This window comes from Cherax quadricarinatus, chromosome 50 (assembly GCF_038502225.1).
Source record: "Cherax quadricarinatus isolate ZL_2023a chromosome 50, ASM3850222v1, whole genome shotgun sequence".
Taxonomy (NCBI): Eukaryota; Metazoa; Arthropoda; class Malacostraca; order Decapoda; family Parastacidae; genus Cherax; species Cherax quadricarinatus.
The window spans coordinates 24,727,236-24,747,566 of record NC_091341.1 but is presented as its reverse complement, the minus strand read 5'-3'; the positions used below and the strand labels follow the sequence as shown (position 1 = coordinate 24,747,566).

The window sequence follows — 20,331 nt, the reverse complement described above, 5'->3', positions numbered from 1 at the left end:
AACAACTATGCACTTAAGAAAATTTTCTACACCATACCTTTTTATTACATACAGCTGCAGTGCAATATAATAATAACTGTGCCATTCATGCAAATAAACTTAAGTGCTATGTGCTATCAAGGTATAATAATTCACATTAACTAATTACTGATTATTTGCATTAACTGCTTACTCTTTCCGTTGCGCATTGTCCTACCACTCAGACTGTCTCGTCTAGCAAGGAGTGGAGGGGCTCGGCTCTCTAGCGTCATCGTGGCTGAATTTTTACCATGACTGATGTTAGCTGGCAGGGACATTGCCACTTTAATGGAAAGTTAGTTAAGAAAAGATGCCTTATAATGAAACATAATGACTTAGCACACGACAGGAGAATGTATCTTCAAAGTCTAAATACATTATACCCCATTTTCTGATATACTATTCTGAATACTAAAATTATCAAGCAGCACTTAGAATCAAAATTGTAAAATTTCAAAATTACATTAACAAATAAATCTAGAAAAAATCAACTCAGTCCTACTGACAGAATTATCTACTTTCCCTCAAAAAATGTTGCAGGAGAAAAATTTACAATATATAACACTATACTGAAAGGTTTCTAAAACACTTGAATGCAGTTTAACAGAAGCTTAAATCTTAGAAGAAATCTTGAAAATATCCATACTTTGTATTAATTAAAAATCTACAGCAACTCTTTACTCCAAATAAAAAAAAAACTGGTTTAAGAACACATTGAAGAATTATTAAGCATCTACAGCAGCTCTGACCAGAACACAAATCAACACAAAACAATTAATATAGAAGTAGTGAAGAAAGACGCACACAGCAAAGAACTTCTTACTTTTACATTTTATTCACTAGGACTTTAGCAAGTGCAAGGAGTACACGGAATCAGCAGTACATAAAGCACAGAGTCAGTTGGCACCAAATGAAGGAGAGGTTCAAATTTGGAGGTCAGACAACATTGGATGGGGTCATGCTGTAGCAATTTGTTTTTTTATGTTGATCCAAGATGTGTTCAATTGGTTTTCATCAAATATACAGCCTTCTAATATCTGCCCTATGGTATCAGTATGAACTTTGTTTTATTCATAAATGTTTCATGTAATACAGTATATGTATCATGCATGTGCTGTGTGAAACACTGCAACACAAACCCACATCATGAACTGGAATTGAACACATCTTATTTATCAAGAAAATGAGAAGTCCAAGAAGAGGTGACTAAAGGCTGCCACTATTCACCTTATTTACAACAGAGCAAATCAAGAGGGTTTTACATTTTATCAAAGCAATGACATACATCTTTGATCAGCACAGAAAACAAATTACTGTAGCACGAGTCTTAGAACCTGACCTCATTCTGCGCTGTCTGACCTCCAGATCCGAAACTCTCTTTCGCTCGACGACTCCTGACCCGCACCTGGATCTTTGTGCTTTATGTGTTGCTGATTTTGTATTTTTATTTTTTTTTTTAACAAGTCGGCAGTCTCCCACTGAAGCAGGGTGACCCAAAAAGAAAGAAAATCCCCAAAATGAAAATACTTTCATCATCATTCAACACTTTCACCTCACTCACACATAATCACTGTTTTTTCAGAGGTGTTCAGAACACAACAGTTTAGAAGCATATACGTATAAAGACACGCAACATATCCCTCCAAACTTTATAAAAACCCCAGGGAAAACCATTTTATAAATAAAAATTTCTTTGCTATATGAGTCTTTCTTCTACTATTGATCACCATACAGCCACTGTTCTACAAAACAGTAAATTCTTGGTAATAAAGTGACAAAAGAAGAGGATAATATATGTACTGTACTATTAAACATTCAGTATTTTCAACAAGATAACCATGCATACTTAATTCTAAAACTTCATACAAGATATCTTCAACCTTTTAACATATTCTTGTGTCTAAGTGCATTTCTTAAACTGGCATAACCAGGGTTCTCACCAGGAAAAGTGGACCTAAAGCTTTTGTTATCCTAGCTCAATGATGGTGATATAAACCAATAGTGATAATACTGTTTTAATAAAAAAGGTTAATCCTCTAAGAGTTATTCAATAATGCATATATAGGATACAATGGGCATTTAGGAGGGAAGGCAAAGCAGCACAAAAGTGCAGCAACCAAAGCTGGTGAACAGCAACTGCAGATTAACAACCATAGACACACATTATCAGCAAACATGATGCATTCAGAGAGCTGATAAAGTAAAAATACCAGGACACTGGAAGAGGTAGAAAATAAAATTAGTGGACAGAGATCTGCTGATAAATAGAGCAATCAATAAAAGAGCAGCATGGGCAGTCAGTGGGTCCCCCATACAGTAAAATATTGCAGCCCTGCAGTGATATAGCCATTAGTGAATTTAGTATGGCTAATGTACAATCATAAAAGAAGAGTCTTCCAAATCAACTGATGATAAGGCAAAGATGGCTAAAAGTTTGTATTTTTTAAGTATGTCAATCCAAAAAAAAAGTATTTATATATATTTTTTTTTTTTTTTTTCAACAAGTCGGCCGTCTCCCACCGAGGCAGGGTGACCCAAAAAAGAAAGAAAATCCCCAAAAAGAAAATACTTTCATCATCATTCAACACTTTCACCACACTCGCACATTATCACTGTTTTTGCAGAGGTGCTCAGAATACAACAGTCTAGAAGCATACACATATTTATATTATATTTATATTATACTGATAAAATATACAGTACTGGGGAGTACCCTGAAAATGCTACCATATTTGAAATTCTTTACCTTATATCTTGCACACCTTCATAAGTCTTAATATTTTTAAAATAGTTAAAATGTCTGAAGATTCTATTAAGTTCCATTACCTCAAGAAAGTGAAGTTCCCAAAGGAAACCAGGCATGAAAAACACAGTAATCAAGATAGAATTACCAATAATATGTTAGGTAAAAGGACACCTGTGCAACTAATGTAACATTTTATAGTGGCAACGTTTCGCTCTCCAGGAACTATGTCAAGCCGTTATGGCTTGACAAACCTCCTGGAAAGTGAAACATTGCCAAAATAAAATGCCACATTGGTTCCACATGTGTGTCCCTCTACCTAAGAAGAAAAACAGAGGCATACATAGACACTGCCTAATTATATTATTTATATTACAAATAAGATCATGTTTACCAACTTACTGTGCAATAACAAAAAGTAAGTAAAAACTAATTACTACTTAAATTCAATTAATGACATCAAATATTTTTTTCAGTATTCCTTGAACCAGATTTTACAGTATTTATTATCTTTGAGATAAACAATAAGTTTAAAAAAAAAAAACAGTACTATACTATGAAAACACATGGTTAAACAGTACATAACAAAATAATTTTGAGAATAATATAAAAATTAGTTTTCTCAAGACAAACAAGTAATGCCCTCGTCAACATAAACGAAAAAAAATGGGCACCAGCACAGACAAGAGCATAACATACATCTCAATGTATGTCAGTAATAAAATTTAATCTACTTTTCAGCAAACATTCACTTTGTACACATGACAAACTTTAGTTCAAGTCCCATACATTCCAGAGAACGTGAAATTTTAATCCCAAACCTCTATGCTTACACATGTTATTGTAAGGTACAGCATTTGTTAGCCTTGTCAACTGAAAAAAATTAGAAATACATACATATGTATATGAAGAAATTAAAACGCTGTATTAAAATGTTTTCATGCAATGCAATCAGTTCTGTCAGATGTTTACTTGCATAATCATTACTAACAGTACAGTATTTTGATTATCCAGGACTACACAAATAGAAATAAAAACATCACAACTACACCATATTACAGTATATTACACTTGGATAACATTCTAAAGTTAAACATGTGACCTGTAATAACTGAAAAGCTGCATATTAATAATGGAAAAAGTCATCATTGTTAGGGCAAGATAATGAACAAGTTCTGGATAATCAAAGCACTGCTGAGCTGAATTACTTTAACAGTCAGCTGACCCACTTCAGTGAACCTGGTGAGAAGACGGTAGTAGCCACAGTAGCTGCAGCACTTAATGTGACATCTTGATACCTGTGTTTGATACAACAGTTCCTGTCAACATGTATCTTATATACTGTATATCTACATATAAGGCAAACAATAATACTGCACTACCAGTGCACTATATTACAGCACAGTTAAGCATCTGCATAAAGTCTTAGAATCAATATGTGATGAACGATCTTATTACTGGCCATTCCTGAAAATACTCAAATAAAATAGGGTGAGCTGCTAATCAGCTAAAAGAATTATTAATGCAATAACTAGTAGTATGAAACTAGAAGTAAATCCATTGCTAAATAAAAATAAAATAATGAAACCAGCCTGTAAAGACAATTTTAAACAGTGACCATAGTCACATGGCAGAATAACTATAGTACTGTAGAGTGATAATAGTTAAACTATATTTTAATATTACTGCAGAGAACACACAATAATCTAAAGCAGGGGTCCCTAACCTGCAGCCCACATGTGGCCCTTCTAAGAAAAGAATGTGGCCCTTGCATGAAATTATATAGGTTCCATGCTGGTGTCAACAAAATCGTGCAGCGCTCATCACACATATGACCATCAAATGTGGCTCACTTATGTAGGAAAGTCAAGGACAACTGATCTAAAACCCAAAACAGACTATTCTATACATAAAATTGACTTAGTTTTATGTTGAATGTATTGAATTTATTTTTATTTTACATCTCAAGGATCTAATATACAGTGTTACTAGGACCTTTAATAATAATAATAATAATAATAATAATAATAATAATAATAATAATAATAATAATAATAATAATAATAAAAATGTATTTCTACAAGTACATGATACAGCACATACAAACCTACCTGGAGAGGGTTTCAGGGATCAACGCCCCCCACAGCTCAGTCTGAGATCAGGCCTCGTGGCAGATCAGGGTCTGATCAACCAGGCTGTTACTGCAGGCAACGTGCAAACTGATGTATGAACCACAGCCCGGCTAGTAGGTACCTGACCAGCCGGGCTGTGGTTCGTACATCAGTTTGCACGTTGCCAGCAGTAACTTTAGTTGCCTATCCAGTGCATTCTTGCAGAAGCCATGGGTTTATTGGTAATCTCCCTTGTGTATGCTGGGAGGCAGTTGAACAGTCTTGGGCCCCAGACACTTATTTTGTTGTCTCTGTGTACTCGTGGTGCCCCTGCTTTTCATTGGGAAATGTTGCATCTCCTGCTGAGTCTTTTGCTCTCACAGGGACTGATTTTCGTGTGCAAGTTTGGTACTAATCCCTCTAAGATTTTCCAAGTGTATATTATCATGTATCTCTCTCGCCTGTATTCCAGGGAATACAAATCAAGGGCCTTCAACTGTTCCCAGTAATTTAGGTGCCTTATCGTAAAATATAGAAAGTCCCTGGTTAGATAAGATTTTGTTCGGATTTTTTACCCCGGAGGGTTAGCCATCCAGGGTAACCCAAGAAAGGCAGTGCATCATTGAGGGACTGTCTTATTTCCTTATTTCCACTGAAGTCCTCAATCTTGTCACCCAGGATGCGACTCCACATCAATCTACTAACACCCAGGTACAGTACCTACTTGCCGGGGATCGAACCATGGTCACTCAGTGTGAAGCAAGAGCATTGCCTACCAGGCCACGGGACACCATTATGATTATGCAGAGCATTTCGGGCAAATAAGGTTAATTTTGTCCCCAGGATGTAACCCACACCAGCTGGCTAACACCAAGGTACCCATTTATTGCTAGGTGAACAGGGACAACAGGCATCTTAAGGAAACACACTCAAATGTTTCTATCAGTATCAAGGACCTTAATGTGTGAGATGAGTGAAAATAAGTCACTCACTTTTTTTTTTGGAGTTATCCTAGAGAATTATACATAAGTTACTATGTATGATAATTGTATCTATGTGTACCTGTACCTAAGCAAATTTACTTAATCCATGAAACATCACAATAGTAAAATCTAAGTGTCCAGTCTAGTAGGGTGAGTGATATCAACTAATCATATTACAATATAAAATATAACGAGATACAATAAGAATTAAAAGAAAGATGAAACAAGAATAGGGATATAATTGGATGAAAACAACAAGTTTCTGGATTTATCACAAAGATAAGGAGGTGGTATTTAACAAGGACCACAATGAAAATACGTCACTGACTTTTTTAGGTTATCCAAGGTAATTTACACTATGTACAAAAATTGTACTGATGTACACTTGTTCCTAAATAAATTTTGCCTTTGGAATCTTCAAGCAGTTATGTACATAAAATTTCGAATGAAGTTATTGCCTAACAAATCTTAAACTAGTCATAAGTTTGCCTGAGATACTCCACTATAGGAGCTTTAACAGAAACTATGTATCATGCCAAGACAAAACCATACTCATTGATAAATTTACAAATTGTAATGTAGTTACCTAGCTTTAATATCAATATGCTCCATAAATGTATCAATATTGAGTTAGAATTAGTATTATTCTGGCCGAAATGCCTAGTCATGCTAGGCATGATAGTGGCCCTCTTTGTAATTAGTATTTCATAATATATAATCCACACATTGTAACCAATATTTCATACTATGTAAACCCCATTTTGTAATATTTAGAGAAATAAACTTCGTATTTTTTTTACACCCATATGTTAATACCTACATGTTTATAAATTATTATTACTGAGAACGAATATCCAGTGTTTCTAGCAGTGAGAATGATTATTATAATCATGGGGAGCGCTAAACCCGTAGGATTATACAGCGCATGTGGGGGGGATGGGAGGCATTCAGGCTCAATTCAAGGAACTGGAGCACAGATCCAATTCCCTAGATCTAGAGCCCCTCACCAGCGTCAAGGAACCTCCCTTGAGGGGTGAGAATGATTATTGTTTCTGGTATTAGTAACATTCCATTCATTGAGGAGCGCTAAACCCGTAAAACTACGTCTGATGAATGGCAAAAAAAAAAAACCATCAGATTCGATCCAAGGGAGAAGAGATTGATTTCCTGGGATCACGAGCCTCCCTCACCTGCATCAAGACACCTTGAAAGAAGAGTGAGTAAGAATACATCAGCATGCAGGGAGGTTACCAGAGTAGGTCACTATATTGTAGCTGCTCATCCTTGTACAACTTTCCTCACACAACTATCACAAACAACCGAACTACCACCATCCCTGGCTAACTACCTTCACAAGGTGGTTGTCACTACCTACCTGATATCATCTCACGGGTGAAGACTCATCAGAGTGAGTCAGTGTCAGACAGGAGCTGCAAGGGAGAAGGAAATACGGTGGTGGTTGCCAGTGGGTGTCCCCGGCACTGTGCTGATCACTGTCTTGTGCTGCCACCAACACTCATAACTTTATTCAGTTTAAGTAAGTTTATTCAGCATAAGTAATTTTATTTAGGTATACACAAATAAAGTTATATAGATTATAATTATCATACATAGCAACATATGTGTAAAGAACCTTGGATAGCCCAAAAAAGTTCGAGTGACTTATTTCCATTGGGGTGGTGATTAATTAACAGTGAAGGGAGTGTACTAGAGCAGTGGTAGACTAGTAAGTTTATTCAGGTATACACAAATACAGTTACATAGAATTATCATACATAGTAGCATATGTGTAGAGAACTGTGGTCATAAATGAAGGAAGGGTGCTAGAGCAGTGGTAGACGGTAATCATTAATGAAGGAAGGGTGCTAGAATAGTGGTAGACGGTAATCATTAATGAAGGAAGGGTGCTAGAATAGTGGTAGACGGTAATCATTAATGAAGGAAGGGTGCTAGAGTAGTGGTAGACGGTAATCATTAATGAAGGAAGGGTGCTAGAGTAGTGGTAGACGGTAATTATTAATGAAGGAAGGGTGCTAGAATAGTGGTAGACGGTAATCATTAATGAAGGAAGGGTGCTAGAGTAGTGGTAGACGGTAATTATTAATGAAGGAAGGGTGCTAGAGTAGTGGTAGACGGTAATTATTAATGAAGGAAGGGTGCTAGAATAGTGGTAGACGGTAATCATTAATGAAGGAAGGGTGCTAGAATAGTGGTAGACGGTAATCATTAATGAAGGAACGGTGCTAGAAGAGTGGTAGACGGTAATCATTAATGAAGGAAGGGTGCTAGAATAGTGGTAGACGGTAATCATTAATGAAGGAAGGGTACTAGAGTAGTGGTAGACGGTAATCATTAATGAAGGAAGGGTGCTAGAATAGTGTAGTCGGTAATCATTAATGAAGGAAGGGTGCTAAAATAGTGGTAGACGGTAATCATTAATGAAGGAACGGTGCTAGAATAGTGGTAGACGGTAATCATTAATGAAGGAACGGTGCTAGAATAGTGGTAGACGGTAATCATTAATGAAGGAAGGGTGCTAGAATAGTGGTAGACGGTAATCATTAATGAAGGAAGGGTGCTAGAATAGTGGTAGAAGGTAATCATTAATGAAGGAAGGGTCCTAGAATAGTGGTAGACGGTAATCATTAACGAAGGAAGGGTGCTAGAGTAGTGGTAGGTGATGGTAATGGAGTGTTATAGTAGTGGTAATGGGTAACTGGTAATGTGGGGAAGTGAACTGTAGTAGGTAATTAGTAACGGTGGAAGGAATGGGTGTCAAGGGCAGTTGGTCTTTCCCTTTCTTCGGATCAAACCTGATTACCTCCCAGTTCCCAGACTGCGACTCCTACGGCCAGACATTTGCAAAATGTATATTGGCATTTTAATTATAATTGTTATATTCATTGGTACTCGGGTTTAAACCAAGGGAGGAGAAGGTAGCTCCAGGTCCTCGGACCAAGAGCCTTCCACCTGCTGCATGTCATATATACTGAGTAGGGTGAGTCAAGTCATGTGCCTGGGAGTCTAGTTACTCGAGGTCATGTCTGCGAGTCTTGTTCACAGGAAGTCTGTGGTGGCTGCTGCCGGGTTCACTCCCATTTCCTCTGTTGAATTGTTTCTTGTGTATTCTAAAACTTGAATAATATTATTACTATTATTATAAGTTAATATTAACTCCTGGTCTGCGTTGATCAATAATATATTCACTAAAATGTCCAATATTAGGTGGGTTATGTCAGATCATTTTGTGGAAATGGTAAGAAATCTTAAGGAAATCCAACCTAAAATATTCTAACATAATTTAACCTTATTCTGCCAGCGATGGATGAAGGAAATGACGTGGCTTTGTTTACATTCGATGCCTCATTTTTTTACCCTTCTGTTATAATTATTATTATGGGGAGCGCTAAACCCGTAGGGCTTATAGAGCGCCCTTGGGGGGGGGGGATTGGAACACAGAATGAATTACTACTGTGATTAGACTGGCACTTGACACGACTCAATACTAACTGTTGAATGGCTCTTGTGTGCCACTCGTGCCAGAATAAATGTATTATTTTTCTTAAAATCTCCGAAAATAAGAAATAACAATTATCGCTAGGGTTACATTAACATCCTGGTGTTTTAGCTCGCATAATACGTGAGTTGGACCAGGACATTAACGGCATAATGACATTATTCTTAGCATTAATGATCATAATCATGGAGAAACCCGTACGGTTTATACAACGGCTGGGGATACAGGAGACAGGTTCAATCCTTGGATCAAGAGCCCCTCAACATAAGGTACATCAAGTATAGCCTAGTTTATAATGAGTGCTACACTGACAATGAAAATAAGTCAATAATTATTTACTTTATTGGTCTTCCTAAGTGATATCTTAATGTATTCTCACATCTATGTGATGTCAACACCATTGTAATAATTTATACATTTATTGGTAAAGTGTAGTGTCGTACACACAAATTCGCAACCTTAGCTGTATTCTACCAATATTGTCACCTCTCAGCATGTGCCACATTAGACAGCTTGTAAAAAGTGGTCAGAGTTTATCATTGTTCAGTACAGTACGGTGAAAAGCTCTGTTCCACAAGGCACAGGACTCGCTCCCATCTTGTTCCTCATCCTCATATCCGACATAGACAAGGATGTCAGCCACAGCACCGTGTCTTCCTTTGCAGATGACACCCGAATCTGCATGACAGTGTCTTCCAATGCAGACACTGCAAGGCTCCAGGCGGACATCAACCAAATCTTTCAGTGGGCTGCAGAAAACAATATGAAGTTCAACGATGAGAAATTTCAATTACTCAGATATGGTAAACATGAGGAAATTAAATCTTCATCAGAGTACAAAACAAATTCTGGCCACAAAATAGAGCGAAACACCAACGTCAAAGACCTGGGAGTGATCATGTCGGAGGATCTCACCTTCAAGGACCATAACACTGTATCAATCGCATCTGCTAGAAAAATGACAGGATGGATAATGAGAACCTTCAAAACTAGGGAGGCCAAGCCCATGATGGCACTCTTCAGGTCACTTGTTCTATCTAGGCTGGAATATTGCTGCACACTAACAGCACCTTTCAAGGCAGGTGAAATTGCCGACCTAGAAAATGTACAGAGAACTTTCACGGCGCGCATAACGGAGATAAAACACCTCAATTACTGGGAGCGCTTGAGGTTCCTAAACCTGTATTCCCTGGAACGCAGGAGGGAGAGATACATGATTATATACACCTGGAAAATCCTAGAGGGACTAGTACCGAACTTGCACACGAAAATCACTCACTACGAAAGCAAAAGACTTGGCAGACGATGCACCATCCCCCCCAATGAAAAGCAGGGGTGTCACTAGCACGTTACGAGACCATACAATAAGTGTCAGGGGCCCGAGACTGTTCAACTGCCTCCCAGCATACATAAGGGGGATTACCAACAGACCCCTGGCAGTCTTCAAGCTGGCACTGGACAAGCACCTAAAGTCAGTTCCTGATCAGCCGGGCTGTGGCTCGTACGTTGGTTTGCGTGCAGCCAGCAGCAACAGCCTGGTTGATCAGGCTCTGATCCACCAGGAGGCCTGGTCACAGACCGGGCCGCGGGGGCGTTGACCCCCGGAACTCTCTCCAGGTAAACTCCAGGTAAACAGTACAACCTCTGTATTCGGAAATAATTGCTTCCTGGGAGTGTTCTGAATATTAATTTTTTTCAGTTTTTTATCAAATTCCTTTTCAGTTCAATGGTGATTCTTACAGCTATCCTTTGAGTTTTTTCTTCACTCTTCTTATTCGAGGCCATAATCACTTTCAATAATAACATAGTTATACAAAAAATGAGTTGAATTACAAAAGCTCAATCATCTTTCTCAATATAGTGACATTTGCGAATATCGGTACTTTTTTCCCTCGATTTGTTTTACGAATAAATTTGCATCTGAATACAGAGGTTCTACTATAATTATATTTCCCAGATGAAGTGTCTTTAAGAACATAATGGAGGAACACTGCACCAGGCCCATACTAGGCAGGTCCTTATCAAAACAACCATGCAATGACATTTTTTCCTCCTGGGTTTTATTTTACACACGGAGGAACGCCTGGTCAAATCGGTTATTTTGAACATTGCTTTACCTAACTGAAGAAAAAGTGTGGAAAATTGCATTTAGCTGAATGTATCATTATATAAATAACAGTAAATGAACAAAGATAATTATTATTTATCAGTTAGACAAGTAGGAATTTGGGACACCTAGGTCGCAAAAAATGTCCCCCTTCGATACCTACCACTGTCATATCCACAAGTTGCTCTGGACCTATTATTAAATGAAATATACATACACCAGGAATGTTGGTAAATATATAAAAAGTGTGGACTGTATATTAAATTAAAAAATTATTATATATAAATACACATTTATATAACAGAAGGAGAATATATCTTAATCATAACACTCACCAATTTGACTGGATATTAAGTTGTATCATATTCAGAAAAACCTCACTAACTAAATTTATGAAAACACTGGCCAGAATTATACACAAATCTAGAGAGCTTATCTGAGGTTCCTGGAGCTGTCTTGTCCAGTCGTCTGATATCTCGGTTATGCAGGAATGCATGTCCACCAATTTCGCCTCCTATATGAGAGGTGTCAACACAATTTTAACCTCTAGACCACGAAAAATTCTTCCCATTACACCAACGTTTGTAATCCAAATTCAAAACCAAGATGGCGAGAGTCTCTTCTTTTTTTTTCGATAACATACTTCTTTTAAAAATACAATATAGGGCATCTATTTACCTATAAATTACCGTATTTCCGGAAAATATATACAGTATTTTCCACAAAAAGGTTCATGCAGGTTCTATCTGATCAGTTTTGTATAAATCATTCCTGATTCTGCTGTCCGTGAAATAACTTGAAAAAGCCTCTTCAGATCGGCTTGAAACTTCCATTTACTAGTATATCCTACACATGAATGAATGGGAAAAGACACTTATGTACAGTTCAGGACATTAGAGGAAACGTTTCGTCACTTGTGGCTTATTTAGTAGAAGTCACAAGTGGCGAAACGTTTCCTCTAATAAATGTCCCGAACTGTACATAAGTGTCCCCTCAAAGGAAGTTCCTGACGCTGGTGAGGGACTCTTGATCTAGGGAATTGAATCTGTACTCACCTACCTATTCGTACTCGTCTATTTGTGGTTGCAGGGGTCGAGTCTTAACTCCTGGCCCCGCCTCTTTACTGGTTGCTCCAGTTCCCTGAATTGACCCTGAATACCTTCCCCCCCCACAGGCACTGTGTAATCCTTACGGATTTAGCTCTCCACATGATTATAACATACATAAATGTCTTTTTTCCATAGCTTAGTATGCCTCTTCTGAACGACTTCTTTGATAGCTGATATATCTCAAGGAAAGAACAGTAGTGGTTAGTTTGATATGTTTATTATGCACCCCAGACCCATCCTGTGGGCAGTAGCCAAAAGATTACAAAGGTACATAATGGGTCCAGGTACTGGGCCCCAAAGTTTTGATAGCTGAGAAAGTTACAAACGTAATGAACTCCCACAATACTGGTACTTGTGTATTTGCGTCCTGAACGATTGTATCCCGGTCACAAGCTTCCCGGTCATTGGCGTTCTTTTGCTTCCCATAATATGTAACTATTACTGGGTAACAAACCCCATATAAAAAAACCATACCACGGGTGGAGTTTGAACCCGCGGTCAGAGGGTCTCAAAACTCCAAAGTTTTGAGATTCTCTGACCGCGGGTTCAAGCCCCACCCGTGGTATGGTTTGTTTGCAATCGTGTCATTACGATTTCGTGAGTCTAGTCAAACCCCATGTTATATATGCTAAGCCTCTTATCTCAACTCAAAAAGCAACCTCCTAATCAATTACGGTAATTGTAGGCAAATGGGGGATTATTGTCCAAGAAATTAGAATAATAAGTATTTTCAGTCATTAATTACACGTTGCAATTCTGGGGACACGTTAAAGCTGTACTCCAGAAAAAAATGGTTGTAATCATAACCATAATTTTTAAAAAGGTGGAGGGGTAAGCAAGTGGAAGGCCTCGGTCAGATGACCAAAAGCTCCAGCTGCGGGTCATCATACGACTAAGACCCGCGTCAGGAAACACTTCTGTTTCCTGACAAACCTTACCTAACTGACCTATACAACAGGTTGCCCACAACATGCGTACTTTTTTAGTTACCCCGTGGCCGGGTGGCAAAAGCTCTCGCGTCACACCGTGAGGGTCCGGGTTCGATTCCCGGCGAAGGGGTGGAAATATTGGACGTCTTTCCTTAAACCAGTTGTCTGTGTTCACCCATCAGTAAAATGGGAACCTGGGAGTTAGTGGACTGTTGTGGGTCGCATCCTGGGACAAAACTGACCTAATTTGCCCGAAATGCTCTGCATAACAAGCGGCTTTCTATATAATAGTATATAGTAGTATAAATTGAAAGTTTTAATCGATAAAATGCATGCTACAGTCCCTTAATAAAAATGTGATAAAAACTACATGAATATGTAAAATTATGTCTTTTATGAAATATATATTGGTATGGAAATGTTCAGGACACAAAGATTTAAACCAAAATAAAAAAAATACATCTAACATGAAATACATTGGGACGAAAATGTCCGGGACGCAAAGTAACGGGACACAAATGTCCAGGGACGCATTTGACCGGGACACAGTTGTCCAAGACGCAACTATCTTGTCACTGACATTATAAGTTCTGACTGTGAGACCGCAAATTTGCCAGCTAGACTAACTTGATTAATAAACTTGAAAATGTTGAATTCCGAGTGATAGCTGGAAAATGCTACCTTTGAACGGATTCAAGACTTTCGGCTGGCTTGTCTGGGAGAAAATTTTGAGATGGTTTTTGTATATATAGGTGGTAATTTTGTTGAAACTGGGAAATTGAAATACCGGTTCTGGTGCGATTATCTTTGAATGGTGATGGTGTGATGTGATGGTGGTAGTGATGGTGGTAGTGGTGTGGTAGTGATGGTGATATTGGTGTGGTAGTGATGGTGGTAGTGGTGAGGTGGTGATAGTGATGGTGAGTGATGGTGTAGTGGTGATGGTGGTATTGATGGTGTGGTATTGATGGTGTGGTATTGATGATGTGATTGTGGTATGGTGATGAAGTCTCAACTTACAAATGGTGACCCTGATCTCATAGACTAAAACAACAACAACAACGTTTATTAATGGTCAAGTTTGTCTGTAAAACTGAATCGCAAAAACAGTCATCCATTTAGCGGGTGTCTAAAATTGACCTGTCATTCTGTATTGTTTGTAAAGAACATTGTTTGTGTCGAGTGTATTCAAATTCAAGTTTTAACTGTTAGTTTAACAATATCCTCTTACCTTTATAGAGATAATCGTAACATTTATCGTAAGATTAATAATAGCTAGCCATTCTGGTGGTCAAATGACGTGGCATATGACGTCAGGTGCGCCATCAATTAGAGCAAACCTGCCTGGGACGTCATGAATAAACTGGCCAATCACTAGCCTTAGTTAAAGTCGTCGTGACGTCAGAGTACGTAATCAATGGTACTTAGTGATGTCACAAGAAAGTAACCAATCAGTGGTGCTTTAGTGACGTCGCAAAGAAAGTAATCAATCAGTGGTGAGGCCATAGTGCTTCCTCTGTCATGTCACTAAGTGGTGGCGTTTTAGTGACGCCACAGAAAGCAACCAATCAGTGACTGTGCTTTAATGACGTCAGAAAGAGTAACCAATCAGTGGTGGTGCTTTAATGACGTCAGAAAGAGTAGCCAATCAGTGGTGGAGCTTCAGGGACATCCCCTTAAAGGTTCCTTGACATCACTGAACGGGCTAGAGAACTAGAAAACGTCGAGCTCAAATTAAATACACTATGATTTTAGTCCAGGAGAGACAGAGGTAGCTAAAAGCCATAAATGAAATTGAGAGAAAGCCAAAATACTTCTCGTATACAAAATCCAAGTCATTTACACATATATTACTAGGTATGGTAACTGTATATGTGTACCTGTACCTGTAAAGTAAAAGGACACAAGTGCAACTAATGTGATATTTTATTGTGGCAACGTTTCGCTCTCCAGGAGCTTGACAAAGCTCCTGTCGTTAATTCTACCAACATATATACTACCTGTACCTAAATAAGCTCACTTATCTCCTCTAGCAAAGTCCTGATAGTAGATAAGACATACACTGACAACAACTAGGAAATGAGTGAAATATTTAAGTGCCAGTATGACTCAGTGTTCAGCCTAAAGACTACAACATTTTGTCTCATGAATGAGACACAGAATACTACAGATATCTTCTTTATTTCTGATGAAGCTCTAACCCCACTTGAATATGAAGAAACCATTGGTTGCATGACCATGCACTCCACCCTAGACTCAGACTTGTGGAATTAGATATTCATAAAAAATTACAAGAAACCTTAACCATGTGCCTCAAATATTCTGTGGAGAAGCCTAAATGTCAGCATAGTTGCTGATCCCTGTATTCCCTGTATTATATAGCATAGCATATTAGTATCATCCATGTGCTTTAGATACGAGATCCCTTGTAGGCCTGTGGCTTTGTGTGACGTCACGGGATACAGATGTGTGGGCTCATGCCCCTGTCCCGGCCTCACTCGGCGGCAGACGATCCAGGCGTAGACAGGCAAGGCAGCTGGGGCTCCATCCCTCATCTCAGTCTGACAATATATTTACCATCCTACAAGTGTGTGTACTTTCAACCTACGATATCTCCATTTAAGAACCCTTTACGATATAAACACTGGAGTTATTTCCACAGTCATTAAAAAACTATAGCCCAATAACTCTAACTTCCGACATTATCAGTACTTTTGAAAGGGTTTTTGAAAAGCAAGATTACCAATCGCATAGTATCGCAGGAGTTGCACAACGCAAGTCAACATGGGGTCAGAACACGTCGTTCCTGCTTATCGTAATTGAAGACGAGCAGAATGCAGATGCAGAATACACTGATTTTACAAAAGCCTTTGACAAATGCGACCATGGGGTAATTACACACACAAAAGAATAACTAAGAAGGTGGACAGATGGGTATTTAACTTTCTAACAAACAGAACCCAATGAGTAATAATAAACAATGAACCAAGAGGCTGCCACAGTGAAAACTTTTCTCCCCCTAAGGCACAATACTTGACCCACTTCTCTCTCATTCCTGTATCTGACAAAGATAGGGACAAATCATGACACTGTACCATCCTTCGCAGATGACACTAGAATCTGTATGAAAGTGGTATCCATAGAAGACACAGTGAACCCCCAAGTTGATATAAACTAAATCTTCCATTAGGGTACTGACAATAATATGTTCAATGAGGACAAATTTCGATTACTATATCACAGAAGAATGGAGAAAATAAAAACAAGATGGGGCACAAGACAAACTCAATAGAACGTACGGCAGATGTGAGACCTGGGAATGATAATGTCAGATCTCACATGGTCAAGGAAAACACTTATCACAGCTGCAAGAAAAATCATAGGGTGGATAACTAGAACATTCAAAACATGATTTGCCAAACCAGTGATGTTACTCTTCAGGTCACTCGTTCTCTCTAGGACAGAATATTGCTGTGTATTAATGGCCCTCTTTAACGCAGGCAAAATTGTTAAGCTGGAAAATGTACAGAGAACCTTCACAGCTCGTATAAACTCAGTCAAGCACCAAAATTACTGGGAGCACTTGAAGTCCCTAGAACTGTACTCTTTAGACTGTAGGCAAAAAAGATTCTTCATAAGTTACTGGAGAGCTTGGTCTCAAACCTGAACACCGAAATTATTACTTATGGACACAAGAGGCTTGGCAGATTATATTGTACCTCGTAATCAGAGGTGACATGATTACGAGGTACAAAATAATGAGAGAAATTGACAGGGTGGACAGGGAGAGTCTCAGAGACGGTTCTCAGGTACAGGTCACATCTGGTGGTTAAAAGTACAGATGTTAGGAAATACTTCTTTAGCAAAAGACTTGGCAGACGATGCAACATCCTCCCAATGAAAAGAAGGGGTGTCACTAGCACGTTAAGAGACCATACAATAAGTGTCAGGGGCCCGAGACTGTTCAACTGCCTCCCAGCATTCATAAGGGGGATTACCAATAGACCCCTGGCACTCTTCAAGCTGGCACTGGACAAGCACCTAAAGTCGGTACCTGACGAGCCGGGCTGTGGCTCGTACGTTGGTTTGCGTGCAACCAGCAGTAACAGCCTAGTTGATCAGGCTCTGATCCACCAGGAGGCCTGGTCATAGACCGGGCCGCGGGGGCGTTGACCCCCGGAACTCTCTCCAGGTAAACTCCAGCCTTACAGTGGTCAGGAAGTGGAACGACCTAGACAGAGAAATGGTTGATGCAGAATTCATACATAGCTTTAAGGATAGTTATTATAGGGATCATGCAGGCAGTAGAGCAAAACCAGCGGCGACTAGCAGAAAGGCGGAGCCAGAAGCTGAGACTCGACTCTTGCAATTACAAATAGGTGAGCGCGCGCGCGCGCACACACACACACACACACACACACACACACACACACACACACACACACACACACACACACACACACACACACACACACACACACACACACAATAAAAGACCTAGAGGAATTGACAAGGTGGATAGGGACAGAATATTTCAGAGACATGATAAAGCTCATGGAGCAGGGACAGAGTGGACCTAGTAGCGACCAGCGAAGAGGTGGGGCCAGGAGCTATGAATCGACCCCTGCAACCACAATTCGGTACACACACACACACACACACACACACACACACACACACACACACACACACGCTCTCAGCCACCATCAGTGTCTACCACCAAACGCTCGTCAGTTGAAGTTGAACTGTTGGTGGGAGGTGTTGTGCTCTATCTCTCCCACATACCTGGCACAGGGATATATATTTTTCCGTACTCTGCAGGACTCGTATATTTGCATCTCTCTACCACCAATAGATTTGTATTAGGTAAGTACATGGTGTAACGTGTAGTCGTGTTTATCACAGTTAATCTACAAAGAGCTGTACCCAGTATCTCCAGTGTAACGTACACTATGTCGGTGATATTATCACAAAAATTGTATTTCCGCCGCTTACTGATTTCAGAAATATATATATATATATATATATATATATATATATATATATTATTATATATATATATTTATATATATATATTATATGCACATAATATGGCGTGCATGTATACAGTATAGTTCGAAATAATGTCATAGCAAGATTCATTTATTAAGATATTTTGAAGCCTTACATAAAACGTATTGTGTTTATCACGAAGTTTTCATATCTGATTTTGATAAGTTACTGTTGACACAGTGACCCCTCATGTAGTCCATCAGCCTTTTACAAACTACCACCATCACAGCCTATCTACCACTATTACACACCGCCACTACAGCCCATTAACCCCCTATTACTTACCGTGGTTCGATCCCCGGCAAGGGTGGAAACATTGGGTGTGTTTCCTTACACCTGCTGTCCCGTTCACCTAGCAGGCAAGTAGGTACCTGGGTGTTAGTGGACTGGTGTGGGTCTCGTCCTGGGGGAGAAGATTGAGGACCCCAGTGGAAATAAGACAGTCCCTCGATGATGCACTGCCTTTCTTGGGGTATCCTGGGTGGTGAACCCTCCGGGGTTAAAAATCTTACCTTTTACCACTACTCATAAGCAACTACCACTGTCCATCACTAACATTTTTTTTTTTGTTGCTACTACCTAAATTCCTGGGAACGGTTGAAGGCCTTTGATTTGCATTTTCTGGAACGCAGGCGAGAGAGATACATGATATACACTTGGAAAATCCTAGAGGGATTAGTACCAAACTTGCTCACGAAAATCACTCCCTATGAAAGCAAAAGACTCGGTAGGAGATGCAACATTCTCCTAATGAAAAGCAGGGGCGCCACGAGTACACTGAGACAAGACTGTTTAACTGCCTCCCAGCATACATAAGGGGGATTACCAATAGACCCCTGGCTGTCTTCAAGAAGGCACCTAAAGTCAGTACCTGACCAGCCGGGCTGTGGTTCGTACGTCAGTTTGCGTGCGGCCCGCAGTAACAGCCTGGTTGATCAGACCCTGATCCACCACGAGGCTTGGTCTCAGACCGAGCCGCGGGGGTGTTGACCCCCGAAACCCATTCCAGGTATACCCACTACCACTATCGCCACCATTTACCTCCACCCAGTACTCTCCGATTGTGTTTTGAGCTTTTTATTTTCTTAATAGTTCTTGTTCTTATTTATTTTCAAAACTAAGTGGAAAAGAATCCTTCCTTTGTAAGCAATGAGTGTCATAGTAAGCGACTAGTGCTGGAAGCCAGAAAAACTTGTTTTTCTGTTTGGGTCACCCTGCCTAGGTGGGATACGGCCGGTTTGTTGTGCCAAATAGGAAAAATTGGCCAATTAGCAAAAACTCGTTTAAAATTAAGTCCTTTCTAAAATTTTCTCTTATACGTTTAAGGATATGTATATTTTTTATATTAATGTAAAAATTAGTAATTTTCGTTAGGTTCAGAATGATTTTTGCGAAGTTATTGCACACACAAATTTTTGCTTGTCTTATTGGGCAATTAGAGCATTACTATTTAATTAAGCCAAAATCGCATTATATATATATATATATATATATATATATATATATATATATATATATATATATATATATATATATATATATATATATATATATATATATATATATATATATTATATATATTATTACGGTGCTTAAAATGTATAAACAATGCAAACTTTTTTTCCAAATTATTTTATCAACAAGTTTCGTTCACCTTATTCCAATATGTAATTTCACAGTATGTACATAGTCATGTTCAGTTGCAACGTTACTCACCAAAATCTACGGCAATGAACATTGCTTTTTAAGTATGTGATGCATT

The 20,331-nt window shown here is 38.9% G+C and overlaps 2 protein-coding genes across 20 annotated transcripts in view; one reads left to right on the top strand and one right to left on the bottom strand.

The window, feature by feature from the left end:
- The window catches only part of LOC128695395 (IQ domain-containing protein E-like), a 75,303-nt gene extending 67,944 nt beyond the window's left edge, over positions 1 to 7,359 (bottom strand). For 12 of the 16 annotated variants that reach the window (XR_011393359.1, XR_011393360.1, XR_011393361.1 and 9 more), the window contains exons 1-4: positions 7,231 to 7,359; positions 3,991 to 4,059; positions 3,595 to 3,634; positions 173 to 301 (exon numbers count right to left, since the gene is read on the bottom strand). Coding sequence is in view for 7 of the 16 variants with exons in the window: in XM_070095549.1 (XP_069951650.1) it covers positions 173 to 301; positions 3,595 to 3,598 (133 nt within the window). In the remaining 9 variants the exon portion in view is untranslated. The remainder of the gene's footprint in view (positions 1 to 172; positions 302 to 3,594; positions 3,635 to 3,990; positions 4,060 to 7,230) is intronic. The other 4 variants (XM_070095550.1, XM_070095552.1, XM_070095556.1 and 1 more) reach the window with 4 other exon arrangements.
- The window catches only part of LOC128695397 (CYFIP-related Rac1 interactor B), a 101,767-nt gene continuing 88,703 nt past the window's right edge, over positions 7,268 to 20,331 (top strand). For 3 of the 4 annotated variants that reach the window (XM_070095564.1, XM_070095567.1, XM_070095566.1), the window contains exon 1: positions 7,268 to 7,392. The gene's annotated coding sequence lies outside the window, so the exon portion shown is untranslated. Of the gene's footprint in view, positions 7,393 to 18,256; positions 18,384 to 20,331 lie in introns of those variants that run through there. The other variant, XM_070095565.1, reaches the window with a different exon arrangement.